General features: G+C 43.9%; 1 protein-coding gene across 7 annotated transcripts in view; it reads right to left on the bottom strand.

Moving 5' to 3' along the window:
* Nucleotides 1-7,510: 7,510 nt before the first annotated feature.
* Nucleotides 7,511-17,879, bottom strand: part of chek1 (checkpoint kinase 1) — a 54,345-nt gene continuing 43,976 nt past the window's right edge. For all 7 annotated transcript variants that reach the window (XM_072486766.1, XM_072486769.1, XM_072486767.1 and 4 more), the window contains 3 exons: nt 14,424-14,555; nt 13,331-13,432; nt 7,511-9,820 (listed from right to left, as the gene is read on the bottom strand). In XM_072486766.1, the coding sequence (XP_072342867.1) occupies nt 9,725-9,820; nt 13,331-13,432; nt 14,424-14,555 (330 nt within the window). In that variant the 3' untranslated portion in view covers nt 7,511-9,724. The remainder of the gene's footprint in view (nt 9,821-13,330; nt 13,433-14,423; nt 14,556-17,879) is intronic.

The following is a 17,879-nucleotide window of genomic DNA, read 5'->3' as shown; positions in this document are numbered from 1 at the left end:
CTGATAAAAGCCCAGCCTTTCAAAAGTGAAATTAGTTAACATTTCTACACATCAAGGTTAGGAACTTTCACCCACAAACAGCAACTGATCCTGGGTCAATTGTTAATCTTAAAATTGAGACGGATAGATTTTAATTAATCAAAGATTTTTTTTTTTTTTTAAATTGAGAGTACCCAATTCGTTTTTTCCAATTAAGGGGCAATTTAGCGTGGCCAATCCCTAGCCTACACATCTTTGTGTTGTGGGGGCGAAACCCAAGCAAGCATGGGGAGAATGTGCAAACTCCACACGGACAGTGACCCAGAACTGGGATTGAACCTGGAACCTCGGCGCCGTGAGGCATCAGGGCTAACCCACTGTGCCACCGTGCTGCCCCTTAATCAAAGATATTAAGGGATATGGGGAAAAGGCAGGTGTTTCAAGTTAGGTTACATTTCAGCAAACTGTAACTAACGGGGTGCCGCAGGGGTCAGTCCTCGGACCTCAACGGTTTACAATTTGTATAAATGACCTGTCAGCAGGGACCGAGTGTAACATAGCAAAATTTGCGGATGCTACTAAAATAGATGGGAAAGCAGGCAGTGAAGAGGAGATACAAGTTTTACAGACGGATATAGATAGGCTCGGAGATTGGGCCAAAATTTGGCAGATGGAGTTTAATGTGGACAAGTGTGAGGTTATCCATTTTGGCTGAAAAAGAGAGTCAGGCAAATTATCCAAATGGAAAGCAGATTCAAAATGTGTCTGGGCAGAGGGATCTGGGTGTCTTTGTTCATGAAACACAAGAAGATACGCAGATACAACATGTAATAAGAAAGGCAAATGGAATGTTAGCATTTATCACAAAAGGACTGGAGTATAAAAGTAGAGAAGTATTGTTGCAATTGTACAGTGTTGGTGAGACCACATCTGAAGAATCGTGTCCAGTTTTGGTCTCCTTATTTGAGGAAGGATGTGGTGGCATTGGAGGCAGTTCAGAGGAGGTTCACCAGATAGATTCCTGGGTTGACGTCTGACGAGAGATTAAACAGTTTGGGCTTATACGCGCTGGAGTTTAGAAGGATGAGAGGGGATCTGATCGAGATACATAAAATACTAATAGGGATTGATAAAGTAAATGTAGACCAAATGTTCCCCCTTGTGGGGCAATCTAGAACAAGAGGCCACAGATATAGGTTGAGAGGCAGTAGATTTAAAACTGAGATGAGGAGGAACTACTTCTTGCAGAGGATAGTGAATTTGTGGAACTCGCTGGCCATAGTGCGGTGGAGTCGGAATCAGATACATGGATAGGAAAGATTTAGAAGCATATGGGACAAATGGGGTCAGCTTTGATGGGCTTTGTGGATTGCATGGACCAGTTTGGGCCAAAAGGCCTGTCTCCGTGCTGTATATTCTATTAGTTTCAAGAGGGAGATAGATATATCTCTGATTTAAAAAAACGGGTTAAAGGGATATGGGGAACAGGTAGGGAGATGGCTTTGAGACCAGGAAGAGATCAGCCATGATCTGATTGAATGGCGGAGCAGGCTTGAAGGGCTGAATTGCCTACTTCTGCTCCTAATTCCTATCTCATTGGATGGAGGAACAGGCTCAAGTGGATAAATAGCCTCCTCGTATTTCTATGTTCATATTAAAGATCCCGTGGGTCTATTTAAGAGAGGGCAGTTTCTCCCAGTACCCTGGCCAACATTTATCGCGAAACTGATTATCTTGTCATTTACACCATTGCAATTTGGGGGATTTTGCTCTGTGCAAATTAGCTGCTGTTTCCTACAAGAAAATACACCTCAAAAGTACAGTAAAGCACATTGGGATGTCCTGAGGTTGCGAAAGGTGCTACAAAGAAAAAAAAATGCGGGTTTGTTAACTCATTACTAAAGAATGTAAATTCCAAATTGACTGTGTTTAAAACAAGATACATAGCACATGCAGTCACAGAACAAAATGGAAATATTTCCACACTGACATCAAAGCAGTTTAAAAAACATTTGTTTTACCTACATAGTATGTGGATTACGTCATCATTGCTGGGAATATGTTACTTGAGAGGCTCAGCTCATTGTTCAGGAATTACCAGGATAGTCGCACCTCAGAAATGTTTCTCATTCCTCGGGTCCAAGACGAGATAAATGTTAGAAAGTATTCACCAAAATCCACAGGCAGCTGCAAAATGCATCACATTCAATTGCAACCTGCTTGACATTTTATCTGATCAAAGTATTTAAAATCTTTTAAGGGGTTGATAGCGAAAGAAACTATTTCCTCTCATGGGGAAAACCCAGAACCACTGACCATAACCTTAAAATTAGAGTCAGTTATTTGACAAGGGGAATTAGAAGCATCTTTTTCCCCCACTCAGGGGGTAATAAAAATCTGGGCAATTCTCACCGAAGAGTGAAGTCTTCCTAAAATTGAACAAGGATTGTTGAGACCACACTTTGAGCATTGCAGTTTCGGTCTCCTTGGCTAAAGGAAGAAAGATTCAGCTACCTTTGTTGTCCAAGATAAAGGAGGAAATATTTGTCTTAGACAACAAAGGTTCACTAAACCTATCCTTGGGAAAAAGGGTTTTGTCCTGTGAGAAATTGCATTAACTGGGTTTATATTCCAGAGGGTTACAAAACTGAGGAATGATCTCATTAAAACATATGAATTCATAAGCAGCTTGACGGCACAGGTGCTGGGAAGGTGTGCCTCATGGCTAGGGAGTGAATGGAGATCAATAAGTTTTTTTGTGGAGTAACAGTATTAAAAGATATGGAGTAAAGACATAAAAATTTAATTAGAGTACACTTATGATCTAATTGCATAATTACCTCTGCCACTGAAGGTGGGGGGTAATTTCCAACTCCATCTACAAGTTTGCTGACGATACGACCATACGGGCCAGATCTCGAATAATGACGCGTCAGAATACAGGAGGGAGATTGAGAATGTAGAGTGGTGCAGCGACAACAATCTATCCCTCAATGCCAGCAAAACTAAAGAGCTGGTCATTGACTTCAGGAAGCGAAGTACTGTACACACCCGTCAGCATCAACGGGGCAGAGGTGGAGATGGTTAGCAGTTTCAAATTCCTGGGGGTACACATTGTGAGAACACGCACGAACACTCAAAAAGCTTCTTCACCGCTGTAAACAGGCTCCTAAACGACCCTCTTATGGACTGTCCGCATTAACACTACACCCTGTATACTTCACCCGATGCCGGTGTTGTCTAGTTACATTGTGTACCTTGTGTTGCCGTATTATGTATATTCTTTTATTTCCTTTACTTTTCATGTACTTAATGATCTGTTGAGCTGCTCGCAGAGAAATACTTTTCACTGTACCTCGGTACACGTGACAATAAACAAAATCCAAATCCAAATTAGGGGAGAGAGAGGGAGACTTGGAGAACATGATCGTTTTCATCTAATTGAAATTGGATCTGACAGAGGTCCCGGAGATGTGACAGATTGGGTTAGAAAATCGCAGGGGAAATACTCAGCAGCGCGGGTCAGGATAATCATTGCACGCAGCTGTGAAACTTGAAAAATTTATGCTAATATGACTCAAAAACTAAGAAATGGATTTTAAGGAAACTCAGTTCAGGTAGGGCATGGCCCAGGGAAGAAATATTTAGAGGAGCCATCAACATTCGGCAAATTGACTTATTTGGAGAATGTTGTGGATTGTTTCAGCTGCTGTTGTGGAATTTGTCACAGATGTCAAAATGTGAGCAGAGTTTTCAGAACAGGTTATTGGACGTGGATAAGCCTGCGCCTCCCCCAGGTGAAAACATCTTTTTTCAACTTCTGAGTTACAGAGCATTAACCAGGCATGGAAAAACTTTTGAGAAAGTACATAAAAGTTAACACAGCACAATCGAGATATATGCTCCACTGAGTGCCCTCTTCATGTTATGCCTGCTCCCATCCTCCTAGGAGTCTCTGCTAAATTCTTCAAAGAAGATTTTAGAATTAATGCAGAAAATATATTAGAGAAACATTTTGAATATTTTCTTGAATGCGAGATATAGCTTCCGAATAGTGTGTCGACTGCTTTTCACCCTCCAAAAGCCTCTCCTTAAGGAAACAATTCATGGTTTATTGATCTTTAACTTATTTTAATAAATTTAGAGTACCCAATTCATTTTTTCCTATTAAAGGGCAATTTAGCGTGGCCAATCCACCTACCCTGTACATCTTTGGGTTGTGGGGGTGAAACCCACGCAAACACGGGGAGAATGTGCAAACTCCACACAGACAGTGACCCAGAGCCGGGATCGAACCTGGGACCTCGGCGCCGTGAGGCAGCAGTACTATCCACAGCGCCATCCTTTTTTTAAAAATTTGTTTTTATTCAAAATTTTACAAACCACTACAGAAAGAAAGCAACAAAAACATAATAATAAAGAAAAGCGAATTAACTTAAAACAAGGTGGGGTATCTGCCCTTTACCAGTGAAATCTATCCACCACCCATCCCCCCCCCCCCTCTGGTTTGCTGCTGTTGCTGACCTCCACTTAACGTTCTGCGAGAAAGTCAAGGAACGGTTGCCACCGCCTGGAGAACCCCGGCAAGGACCCTCTTAAGGCAAACTTTATCCTTTCCAAACTTAGAAACCCAGCCATGTCACTGACTCAAGTCGCCACACTTTAGGGTTTCGCGTCCCTCCACATTAACAAGAGCCTACCAAGGAGGCAAAGGCCAAGACTCTGGCCTCTTTCGACTCCTGCACTCCTGGATCTTCGGACACCCCAAATATCGCTATCCCCCAGCTCGGCTTTATCAGAGTGTCAAAGACCTTGGACATAGCCTTCGCAAATCCTCTCCAAAATTCTGTAAGTGCCGGGCATGCCCAAAACATATGGACATGGTTTGCTGGGTTCCCTGAACACCTCATACACCTGTCCTCCACACCAAAGAACTTGCTCATTCTCGCCACTGTCGTATGTGCCCGGTGCACCACCTTAAACTGAATCAGGCTAAGCCTGGCACAAGATGAGGAGGAATTGACCCTGCCCAGGGCGTCTGCCCACAGGCCCTTACCCAGCTCCTCCTCCCAATTGCCCTTCAGCTCTTCCACCGAGGCCTCCTCTGCCTCCTGCAGCTCCTGGTATATGTCCAATACCTTTCCGTCCCCTACCCAAACGCCCAAGACTACCCTGTCCCGTGTCCTCCGGGCCGGTAGCAGCGGAAATTCCCCCACCTGCTTCCTCACGAAAGCCCGGACCTGCAGGTACCTAAAGGTATTCCCTGGGGGCAACCCAAATTTCTCTTCCAGCGCCCTCAGGCTAGCAAAAGTCCCGTCAATAAACAAGTCCCCCATCCTTTTAATATCCGCTCTGTGCCAGCTTAGGAACCCGTCTATTCTACCTGGAACGAACCAGTGTTATGCTACCCGTTTATTGATCCTTCATATCTCATCCTACAAACAACCACAGCTTCATCCATTGCTTTGAGGTCCTGTTTATTTTCATGTTGTATCCCTTTAAGGGTTGCCTTTTAATATATCCCTCAATTTGTTGTTTTAGTTTATTTAGTAACCCCAAAAGAAGCGCAATCGCATCCTTCGCATTCAAAACGACAGCCAAATGTTAACGTTGTCCAACCTACCTACCCACCAGTCCCAAAAAATTATCACCTTTATTAATAGTGTCTTTAGTTAGGTGGGAAAGTATAAATATGCTCACTAAATACCTCATTACAAACGGCATGATGGGCTTATCTATGGTTCGGGGACAGCTCTCTCCACCGAGTCAGAAGGCCGTTTGGCTGGCAGTTCTCTAGGAACAATGCTGCAGTGGCTGGAAGAAGCACTGCATGAGGTTTCCTGAACCAAGTCCTCGGAACTGGAGAAAACGTGAAGTGTCAGGATTCCAGTCCCAGCTCACTCTACTCCCAGAACGATCATCCGCCCACCTGCCGAAACGTTGAGGCTGGGTAGGAAAGCCAAGGGCCTTTATTACGGCAGAGGCTTCCTGTCTGAGGCCCTGCCCGCCCTAGTCTAAAATCACAGGGTTGAGGCAGGTGGGAACCCGGTTGGAATTCCGCCCATACAATTTCACCCCCCTCAAACCCGGCCTCAGAGCCTGCCGGGGCTTAAAGTGGGTTTACAATATAAATATCCAGACTGACAATCTAGTTGCAGTAGAGGGAGTGCCACACTGTTGGGGGGTTCTCTCTTTGAAATAAGAGATTGGACAGGACGCTGTATACCCTCTTGGGAGAGAAAGGATTCCTGACACGGCCAAGGGTTTCTCGCCCATGCAACATCAATCCGGTAAACCGCATCGCTAAAACAGTCGGTCAACAAATCATTGCATTGCTGTTTGTGGGACTTTGCTGGATGAAACTTTGGTGGGGTATCCCCTACATTACAATTGTGAATAACTTCAAAATAGTACTTCATTGTCTGTAAAGCAATTTGGGATGGCGAGGTCATGAAAGAACAAAGAAAATTACAACACAGGAACAGGCCCCTCGGCCCTCCAAACCTGCACCCGTCATGCTGCCCATCTGAACTAAATCCCCCTACCCTTCCAGGAACCATGTCCCTCTATTCCCATCTATTCATGTATTTGTCAAGACACCCCTTAAAAGTCATATCCGTTTCCATTACCTTCCCCGGCAGCGGGTTCCAGGCTCCCATCACCCAGTGTAAAAAAAACCTTGCCCCTTAAACCTATGCCCCCTAGTAATGGACTCTTCCACCTTGGGAAAAAGCTTCTGGCTATCCACTCTGTCCATGCCCCTCATAATCTTGTCGACTTCTATCAGGTTGTCCCTCAACCTCCATCGTTTCAGTGAGAACAAACAATGTTTCTCCAACGTCTCCTCATAGCGAATGCCCTCCATACCAGGCAACATCATGGTAAATTTTTCTGGACCCTCTCCAAAGCCTTCACATCGTTCTAGTCGTCTGGCGAGCAGAATTGAACACGATATTCCAAGTGCGGCCTAACTAAGGTTCTATGAAGCTGCAACATGACGTGCCAATTTTTTTAACTAAATGCCCCGACTGATGAAGGCAAGCATGCCGAATGCCTTCTTGACCAACTTCTCCACCTGCATTGCCAATTTCAGTGATCTTGTGTACCTGTACATCCATATCCCTCTGCCTATCAATAGGTGCTACATTTTTTCAAATGTGCTTTACTAGTTTGTGTACTAAGCTGATGAATCTGATGCATATTAAAAACGAAAAAGAGATCAGATTTTTTAAAATATAAATTTAGAGTACACAATTATTTTTTTTCCAATTAAGGGGTAATTTTGCATGACCAATCCACCTATCCTGCACATCTTTTGGGTTGTGGGGGTGAGATACATGCAGACACGGGGAGAATATGAAACCTCTACACGGACAGCGACCCGGGTCCTCGGCACTGTGAGGCAGCAGTGTTAACCACTGCGCCACTATAAGAGATCAGATTTATCACACCATTTCAATTTGTATATAACTTGAGACTTGGATCTCAATTCCTACCACCGTTCCATGTTGTTAGAAAATGCAGCAGCGTGCACAGACAGAAACTCTTTATTAATTATTCAAACATTTCCATACAGGTTTAAAAGTCTGTTAGAAACTCTTTCAGAATAAGTCTTGTGGAGGTGTTCAACCAACTCCCCTCCTTCGCACAAACAGAATCGGCACACAGGCTCCATGTCCAGTTGGCAAAACGAAACCAAACTGAGTGAACTTCATGGGCAAAACAAAGCAGCATTCTAACTCAAAAATGTCAACTTTTACTTAAGATGTGCGAGGTCAGAGCAAAAGGGATAGAGAAAATGTTTTAAATGCTGGAAATTTGGAAAGAAAATACATAATGGATCAGTCAGCAGAGAGAGAAAAGCAGTCACATCTGAAACATTAGACCTCAAGGAACTCGACAATTCCCTTGTATCTCTCACATTTGACTTGTCGTGGTCAGCTGTGCAGGCGAGAGAGAACCATCTAATCCTGAAAGTTCCCCTTTCTACAGAACAATTTATTTCCCTACGATTCAATAAACTGAGCTCTCGCAAACTCTACAAAGAACAGTTAAAATTTCACATATACAAACATATCTACAAACACAAACAGGAAACTGGAAAAAAGCACAGACTGGATTTTTTTAAAGAGTTGATGGATAGTAATTTTGTGTGGCCTATTTATTTTAAATCAAAGAGAAATATCAAGCGGGCATGGCAATGGACAGAATCACTTCAACCCAAGTGAGAGTCACTCCAACAGCCCGATTCTTTGAACCAAATATTTGTACCTAAAAGTGTTTGTCATATTTCCCATGAAATAGAAATGAAATCAGGTTCTATTCGCAGCAGACAGGTTGAGGGCCAGTGTTCCAACAAAAATATTTAACATTTCTGGTGTTCTGTATTGCTAGTGTTAATTTGCAAACCTGATCATAGCTGAATCCTTCAGAACCCTTAATTGTAACTTAATCCTCAAAGTGCTGGTTTTGTTTTTGTAAAATTATGTATGATCTACCATAAAGTTATTTGATACTATACCAGCCGATTCAGGGTACACAGTCCATAATAGTTTAGTTGATCCCATGCAAGCTAGATACTTGAACATTTAATAACTAACTGATAAAGACGTGTCAGATTTGCACATCCGATTCAGCAGCTTGGGAACTGACAGGATTTTCTGCTATACTATGGCCTGAGACTGAATCATTGGATGTGAAGTGGGGTATCCAAATTTAAAAAAGCCAACTGCTGGCGTAGCTACTTCTCCTGCCAGTACATTCATTACAAGATATGTTGATCTGACTATGTAGATAAGCATTCTAGTGATACGCAGATGCAGTGCTCCACACAGTCCTTTCACAGATAATTTAAAAAACTAACACTGCGCAGTTTGTAAAAGGCTCAAATTTGAATAGTTTTAGACACTAAATCTATGATTGTGCATCGAATGACCCTAACAGCAGAGTGACTCCTACAGAACCTGATGGACAAGTTGCAAATCCCCATCAATTCTAAACGTTCACCCATCTCTGCATTTGTAATCAAACATTCAGAATTAGCTATGTTGTGTGTACGACACTGGCATTAAAAGTGAAACGCATCCAAAACAGTCTGACATCTTTCTCAATCTACAGGTCCTGGACTCTGTAATATACCTCTTCATGTGAATCACATCTTGACTGCACTAGCAAACTTCTTGTTGAAAAAAATATCTGGAGCCTTTCCTGAATGCTTTGGGTTCCAATTGATCCTCAGGTTGGGAGATGCTGCAATGTTTGGTCGATCCACCAAAGGGAAGAATTCACTGTTTCCTTCATTCTCATCTTTGTGGATAACAATCACACATTTCGCCATAGGCTGGGTTTTGATGCTCCACATGGTCAGATGAATTTCATATAGTGTTGCACATAATTGGGGAAAGTTCCAAAATTTCAGAAGCTCCTCCCAACTTTAAAAAAAATGCAAATGAATGAAGCGCCCAGTAGATCTGGCAGAAATTCAGGTGTCGACTCTGCTACAGAGTCTGGAGGATTGAAGCACTAGAATCTGGAGTGCAGGATCATTTGCTCAGGGTTTAAAATCTACATTTCAGTAGATGATCCATTGCTTGAAGTCTCTCCGTTAACTACAGTAGGGGGTTAACTTCCGACGCTCAAACATACACACAAGCTCAACAGGGCCTACAAGCTGGGTGGGAACGGCCATTATCCCACACAATTTCTTTTGGCAGCCTCGTCCCAGCAGTGATACGATGCAGAAAGGTCAGATTACAGGCAGGAGGACTTTCTGAATGTAGATGATGTCACTCAGTTTGTGTTTGATGGCCAGAAAGTGCCTTTTGAATTCTAGACCATCTCCCTGCAAGGAAGAAATAAATAAATAAAGATCAGTGCAAATACATGGATTAGAAGACAATTCCAGAGAGAACTGAACTGCAACACTTAAGTCTCCCCATCATATGCTTCAAGGGAAACGTATGCCCCCTATTCGGGGATGGAGGGGTCACATTCTACAGGAATTGTTGTGTTCGTCTGGGAATACCCGCCCCCACAATCCACCAGAAAAGCCATTTCTCCTCAGTCAGCAGAGCTGGTCGATCTGATCATTATTACAGTGCTGTGTATAGGAGCTCACTGTGCATAAAAACTTGTTGCAGCATTTCTTACATTACAACATGACCATACCTCAAAATATACTTCACCTATCTGTAAACTCCTTTAGGATATCCGGCGACTGTGAGGGGCACTGCATTAACACAAGTCTTATTCCACACAATGCCACCCAAACACAGGTTCAATTTCTGTTATGTTTTATTTCTGGCCTCAGTTGGGGTGTTTGCCGGGTGTGCGATTGCACTGGGTTTATCCAAACTAGTTAACAAAGACCCGAGGAGAGGCTCGAATCAGCTTTTACAGGAGGTCGAGCAAGCTTCAATCTGTATCAAATCCTACTGCAGGAATGGATAAGAGGTTGTCTCAACAACAAATTGCATTTATATAGCTCTAGGGCATTTCACAGGAGCATTATCAGACATGTGTCATGAAGCCACATGAGGAGATATTTGGACAGGTGACCAAAAACTTGGTCACAGTTTTGAGGAGCGACTTAAAATTAGGAATTAGAGGCAGAGGTTTGGAGACAGTATTCCAGAGTTCAGAATGTTGCCCCATCCCTAACTGTCCTTGAATTCAGTGAATTGCAAGACCATTTCCAAGGGCAGTTTAGAGTCAATTACATTGCTGTGTGTCTGCAGCCACACGTAGGCCAGGCCAGGTAAGATTGACAGATTTCCTTTCCTAAAGGGTATCGAACCAGATGGGGTTTTACAGAAATTAATGATGGTTTCATGGTCATCACCATGGAGGTTAGCTTTTCAATTCCACCAACTGCTGTACAGAGGGGGGAATTTGAACCCATGTCCCCAGAACATTAGTCAAGGCCTCCGGATTACCGGTCCAGTGATATTAACACTATGTCACCGTCTCCCTTAAATCAGGATGTGTAAAAGGCCAGAATTGGAGAAGCACAGATATCTGTGGGTTGTAGGGTTTGAGGGAGGCAATGGAGATGGGGGAAGAATGAGACCATGGAGAGATTTGAAAACAAGAACATAAATCTTAAGACAAAAGTGTTGAGGGATCGGGAACCAATATGGCGCAGTGAGTACAGGGTGCTGGGCGACTGGAATTTGGTGCAAGCTAGGGTACAGGCAGTAGAGTTTTGGAAGAGCTTAAGTGCTCTTAAGAGCCTCACAGCACCAGGGTTCAATTCCAGCTTTGGAAATGTGTGAAATGTCCAAAGATGTGTACGTTAGGTGGATTGGCTATTCTAAATTGTCCCTTAGGTGTCCAACAGTTAGGTGGAATTACAGGGTTATAGAAATGGGGTGGTGGAGTGGGGCCGAGGTGGGGGGCTCTTTCAGAGGGTCAGTGCAGACCCGATGGCCAAATGGCCTCCTTCTACACTGTAGGGATTCTATTCTATGATTCTCAGTGACCCCTGCTAGTAAAATGTGTCTGGTGGAGACAGGTTGAGCTCCCTTGGCTTTGACTTAAAGGTATTGCAGCAAATAGTGACACATGAAAGATGATCACTGTGGTGGGGTGCTCCCCGACAGTTCCTGTGCAAACAAACACCAGCACATCAGGAATTTAAGAGTGTATTAAAAATAGGAAACATGACATTTCCCCCGCCCCCCCCGTATTACATTCATCCAACCCTCCAGTACAGTAAGATGCAGGGGTTTTGGACACAAATCCAGTTGGCCCTTCATTCACCAAGGCTCTTGACTGAGGCTGAATCTCAGACATAAATCTGCAGATGGACTTGGGCCAATTCAGAGTTCAAAAGTTTACACAGTCTGGTTTGCACAGCAGACATCAGATTCAATCAAATTAAAATCGAAAGCCATTGGGGACACTAACACTCCTTTTCTAACTATTTTCAGCAATTGTGCTGATTCTTACTGATGCCAAATCTGCTTGTTTACACTGTGGAGCTGACCTAGCAATGGAAAATATGCTACACACGCATAATGTGCATGTGCATGCGGTTGCTCCAAAGTTGTCACGGGATTTTAGGACTGACCCAGGTGTCCAGGAAGACGGATGTCTAATGCCCTTTAGGGAAGGAAATCTGTCATCCTTACCTGGTCTGCCCTCCATGTGACTCCTACTCACCTCCTCTGAGGTGTTCAGTTCAAGGGCGACTAGGGGCGGGCAACAAATGCTGGCCTCGTCAGCAACACCGACATCTCATAACAGAATAAAGGATGCATGCATCGCACAATAGGGAAAATACTGTGCTGGGATGTACAAGCTAACTGACAGGGTGTTGTCACTGCTACAAGCTGTATGTCTCAGAATCTGAACAGAACTTTCTGTATGTCAGACATACCAGGCAAAACCCCAGCTTGATTTAGTTATCTTCAACAGAATGTGTACTGGGTCACAGTATTACAGTACTCTTAGTACTGAAGGCAACCAACGGATATTTGACCATTCTCATAGCCACTGGCTCAAAGCCTGCAATGCTTTTCTGAGCGCCAATCCTGATCAAATAAGCGCAAACACCTTCTCTTCACTTCCCCAGCCCCAAGTATATTTGATCATCAGGATTTGTTGCTTTATTAAGTTTATTCCCATCAGACTTTGTTCAATTAAATCCAAAGGAAAAAATAAAAGAACAGCACAGGTTAAACCTCAAGGTACAGGGCGGCGCAGTGATTAGCACTGATGCCTCATGGCGCCGAGGACCCGGGTTTGATACAGGCCCCAGGTCACTGTCCGTGTGGAGTTTGCACATTCCCCCAGTGCTTGCTCGACTCTCACCCCCACAACCCAAAGACGTGCAGGGTAGGTGGATTGGCCATGCTAAAGTGCCCCTTAATTGGAATTTATTTTTAAATTACTGCAAGAATATCTGCAGTCAATTGTTGGAAAATCTATGTGTACTAATTGTCAACCACAGCCCTGTAACATGTTGAGCACCAATTCTAGGTCGACCTCAAGGGACTAAACATCAACATGTTTGGATCTACCTGCATAGGCTTTTGCTGGCGTGCATTATTCTATGCTTTTCCTACATTGTTAATTTTTATGGGGGTAAATGCCATTATCCTAGGTGACAAGAGGCAAAACACCGCCCATTTGATAAATTAGTGAGATTCCAGGGTAATGTAGGTAGGGAACTCTCTGCTTCTTCGTAGAGTAAAGACAATCTAAAAAACCTCAGTAATTCGGTCAGTGAAAATAGATAAATGCCAAAGGGAAAAAAAAGGAACCACTTAATAACATTCGATAATTCTCTTAAATCGTTCCGTGCAAGAAAATCTGTAAATAAGATTGACACGCAGCTAATTCTTTTTACCTTGGACAGTCTGAAATCCACCAGAATCCTCTCGTTCATCTCGATCAGATTCACTTTGACTATCAACTTGTTGTTCCTTCTGTCCATTGTTGATATGGTCACCTAGAAAACCAGCACGCACGCACATTAATGTTTTAACTGCAGGGCTCCACAATAATTCATACCATCAGCTCACATTACCCAGATGGAGGCATTTTTCAATGTTGCTTGGAGATAGAGATTGTGTTCAATATTCGCTATATTCATACACTATTGATCTGTGCTCATTGCTCTTTCATTCCTACATTACCTTTTTAAAAATAAATTTAGAGTACCCAATTATTTTCTTTCCAATTAAGGGCAATTTAGCATGATCAATCCACCTAACTTGCACATCTTTGGGTTGCGGGGGCGAAACCCATGCAGATATGGGGAGAATGTGCAAACTCCACACAGACAGTGACCTGGGACCGGGATCGAACCTGGGTCCTCAGCGCCGTGAGGCAGCACTGCGAACCACTGCGGCAGCTTGCCGCTCCTCATTCCTACATTGCCAACCTGCTCCCATTCTCTCCATAATAAACTTTATTTTTAAACATTTAGTGTACCCAATTGATTTTTTCCAATTAAGGGGCAATTTAGCATGGCCAATCCTCCTAACTTGCACATTTTTGTGTCGTGGGGGCAAAACCCACCAAATAATAATCTTTATTAGTGTCACAAGTTGGCTTACATTAACACTGCAATGAAGTTATTGTGAAAATCCCCTAGTTGTCACACTCCGGCACCTGTTCATGTACACTGAGGGAGAATTCAGAATATCCAATACACCTAACAAGCACGTCTTTCACGATTTGTGGGAGAAAACCCACCCAGACACGGAGAGAACCTGCAGACTCTGCACAGACAGTGACCCAAGCCGGGAATCAAACTCGGGTCCCTGGCGCTGTGAAGCAACAGTGCTAACCACTGTGCTACCATGCTGCCCATTACTGACCTGTGCTTATTACTCCTTCAGTTCTAAATAAAATGAATGAACATTTGAGAGAGTGAAATGCAGAAAAATGTTAACCAAGTTCAACCTGTTAACCATCCGAGATGTTTACTATCCTACCTGGTTATTGCAGTTCTTCTTGCAAGTGTAACCCAGTTTCTCGCAAACTTCCTTTAGGGCCAGGTAGGACTGCTCAGCATTCAGCTTTGTGAAGAACCGAGTCATTCGTTTCACTAGCCTTTGCCAAGGATTCTGTAAATCAAGCAGTGTGCTGTTAGCACAGGAACTCTGATACAGTGCACAAAAAAACTTATTAAAATTGCTTTAAAGAATAAGATAATGATGCATTCGCTTTAGAATGCCAAGCTAGGAGGATCTGACGATCATAGTTCTGCTTTAGGATTTACAACCATAGAATTCCTACAGTGCAGGAGGCGGACATTTGGCCCATCGAGTCTGCATTGACCCTCTGATGGAGCACTCGAACAAAGCCCAATTCCCATCCTTTTCCCATAACCCCATCTAACCTGCACATCTTTGGACACTAAGGGGCAATTTAGCATGGCCAACCCACCTAACCTGCACATCATTGTTCCAGCTAACTCGGGATATAGCACCATCGATGGAAACACTAACTACAAATGCAACCGGTGCAATAAAATCCAGATTTCTCACTAAAACACGTATTGGTCCCAGCTTTAGTGTGAACAAAAAAACAAAACAGTAGACCATATAGCGCCTCAAGCCTGCACCGCTGTTCAATACAATCATGGCTGATCTACAGACTCAACACCACTTTACAGTGCTCCCTTATGTCCCTTGGTTCAGAGAAACTAAAGAATCTGCAGTCTACAATTTACTCAATTGATGGAGCATCCACAACCACCTGCGAGAAAATTCCACCGATTCACATTCCTGTCATCAAAGAAAAATCTCCTCATCGCAATCCTAAATAATCAAACCATCAAACCTTCATCTGGACTCTGCAGCCGGGGAAATCAACCTCTGTATCTACCCAGTCACGGTCTTTTTCATTGGGATCATCTCTCATTTGTCTAAACCCAAAGACTACACGACATTGGTTCTAGTTTCTCATCCCAGGTACAAACCTAGTGAACCTTTGCTGTACCAGCCTCATGAGAAGTATATTTTTCCTTAACTAAAGAGACTATAAAACTGAGCAGTCATCCAGGTGTGGCTTCCCCAAAGCTCTGAACAATTGTAGCAAGATGTCTTTATCCTTGTGCTCCATATCCCTTTGCCAGAGAGGTCAACGTGCTGTTTGCATGATAACTGCTTGCTGTACGTGTATGCCAGTTTTATGTTCCTTCTATGGGAACATAAAAGAGTCATCAACAGTGCACCTACTCAGCAATAACCTGCTCACGGACGCTCAGTTTGGGTCCTACCAGGGTCATTCAGCTCTTGACCTCATTACAGCCTTGGTTCAAACATGGACAAAACAGCTGAATGCCAGAGGTGAGGTGTGAGTGACTGCCCTTGACATCAAGGCAGCATTTGACCGAGTATGGCATCAAGGAGCACTAGCTAAACTGGAGTCAATGGGAATCAGGGGGCAAACTCTCCGCTGGTTGGAGTCACACCTGGCACAAAGGAAGATGGTTGTGGTGGTTGGAGGTCAATTATCTCAACTCCAGGACATCACTGCAGAAGTTCTGTCAGGAGGGAGTGTTTGAACCTTAGAGGGTAATGTGAGGCCGCCGGTATCTGTTTCCACCTCTAGCCATGCCTGTTTGGTATGGCTCACTGCAGTTCCCTTTCCAGAAGGGAGGAAGGGTGCAGCTTTCCTGTCCACTACAGCCCTAATCCAGGCCCCAACCTGGGGCCGCCCGGGAATGGTTGCCTGAACCATGGCTGGCTCCATGCTCTCTCTGTTCATCCATTTAAAAAGCCAATGGAAAGCCTTGTCTTTTAAAACTTTCTTCCATGTCTAGCTCCTGCCCACACCTGGCACCCTAATTGGGCCTCTGGGCCAATTGGTGGCTGTAGCTTTGAAAAATACTCCTCACGATGTGGGGTCGTGACCCGGAAATGCTTTAGCTGCCGTGTTCTCCACCCTGGATTGAAAGCTCACCTTTGGGTGACTGCTGTTCCCAACTCCCTGGTCCATGTACTTGGATTATTGAAATGTCATGAGCAGGGACACAAATAATCTAAAAGGCTAATGGAATGCTGGCCTTTATATCTAGAAGACAAGGATACAAAGGTAGGTGAAAGTCATGCTTCAGCTCCACATACTCCTGATCAGACCATGCCTGAGAGCAGCTCTGGGCACCACACCTTAGGAAGGGTATATTGGCCTCGGATGGAACACAGCTACAAAGGGTTAGGAGGAGGTTGTTTAGCCCTTCGAACCTGTTCTGCCATTTATGAGATCATGGCTGATCTGTGACTTAACTCCATATACTCGCTTTTCCTCGTATCCCTTGACACCTTCGGGACACAAATCTATCAACCCAGCACATATTTGCAAAAGACAAGGCTGAGGCATTCGCAACAATCTTCAGCCAGAAGTGCGGACATAAGGCCAGAAGTGGGGATGTTATTTGATGATTACACAATGTTCAGCAGCATTCGCAACTCCTCTGATAATGAAGCAGTCCATGTCCAAATGCAGCAAGACCTGGACAATATCCAGGCTTGGGCTGACAAGTAGCAAGTTACATTTGCGCCACACAAGTGTCAGACAATGGCCATTTCTGACAAGAGAGAATCTAACCATCGCCCCTTGACATTCAATGGCATTACCATCTCTGAATTCCCCCACAATCGACATCCTGGGGGTTACCACTGATCAGACACTGAACTGGACTAGCCACATTAATACTGTGGCTACCAGGGCAGGTCAAAGGCTAGGAATCCTACGGCGAGCAACTCACCACCTGACCCCCCAAAGCCTGTCCACCATCTGCAAGGCGCAAGTCAGGAGTGTGATGGAATAATCTCCACTTGCCTGGATGTGTGCAGCTCCAACAACACTCAAGAAGCTCAACACCACTCAGGATAGGGTAACATCCTGTAACTCCCTCCCTATCAGCACAGTGGGTGTACTTACACCTCAAGGACTGCAGCGGCTCAAGAAGGCAACTCACCACCACCTTCTGAATGGCAACTAGGGATGGGCAATAAATGCTGGCCTAACCAGGGATGTCGAAATCCCGTAAATTAATTTTTTTTAAAGTTTCTCTTAACAGTTTTTCCTCTGTTGACCAGCATCTCTCATTAGCATCTGGCTTACCCTTTATTTCTGGTATGTAAATTGCATCTTCTACTTGACAGAAAAAAGATCACTCAACATCCCTGCTATTTTCCCATTACAGTTTCACTGTCTTGGTCTCCAAGGGACCAGTGTTGATTTTAGCTACTCTCCTTTTTACATATATGTGTAAAAGCGCTTAAAATTTGTTTTTATATTCCTGGCTAGTTTACTTCTAGCATCTACTCTCCCCCCCCCCCCCCCCCCCCCAGCCCCAAAAAAAGTTTTTGGTTACCTGTTGTTCATCTCTAAAACTCTCCCAATCCTCAGGCTTCCTATTATTCTTCACAACATTATAA

This window comes from Scyliorhinus torazame, chromosome 21, assembly GCF_047496885.1.
Source record: "Scyliorhinus torazame isolate Kashiwa2021f chromosome 21, sScyTor2.1, whole genome shotgun sequence".
Lineage (NCBI taxonomy): Eukaryota > Metazoa > Chordata > Chondrichthyes > Carcharhiniformes > Scyliorhinidae > Scyliorhinus > Scyliorhinus torazame.
This window is presented reverse-complemented; position numbering and strand designations above follow the sequence as displayed.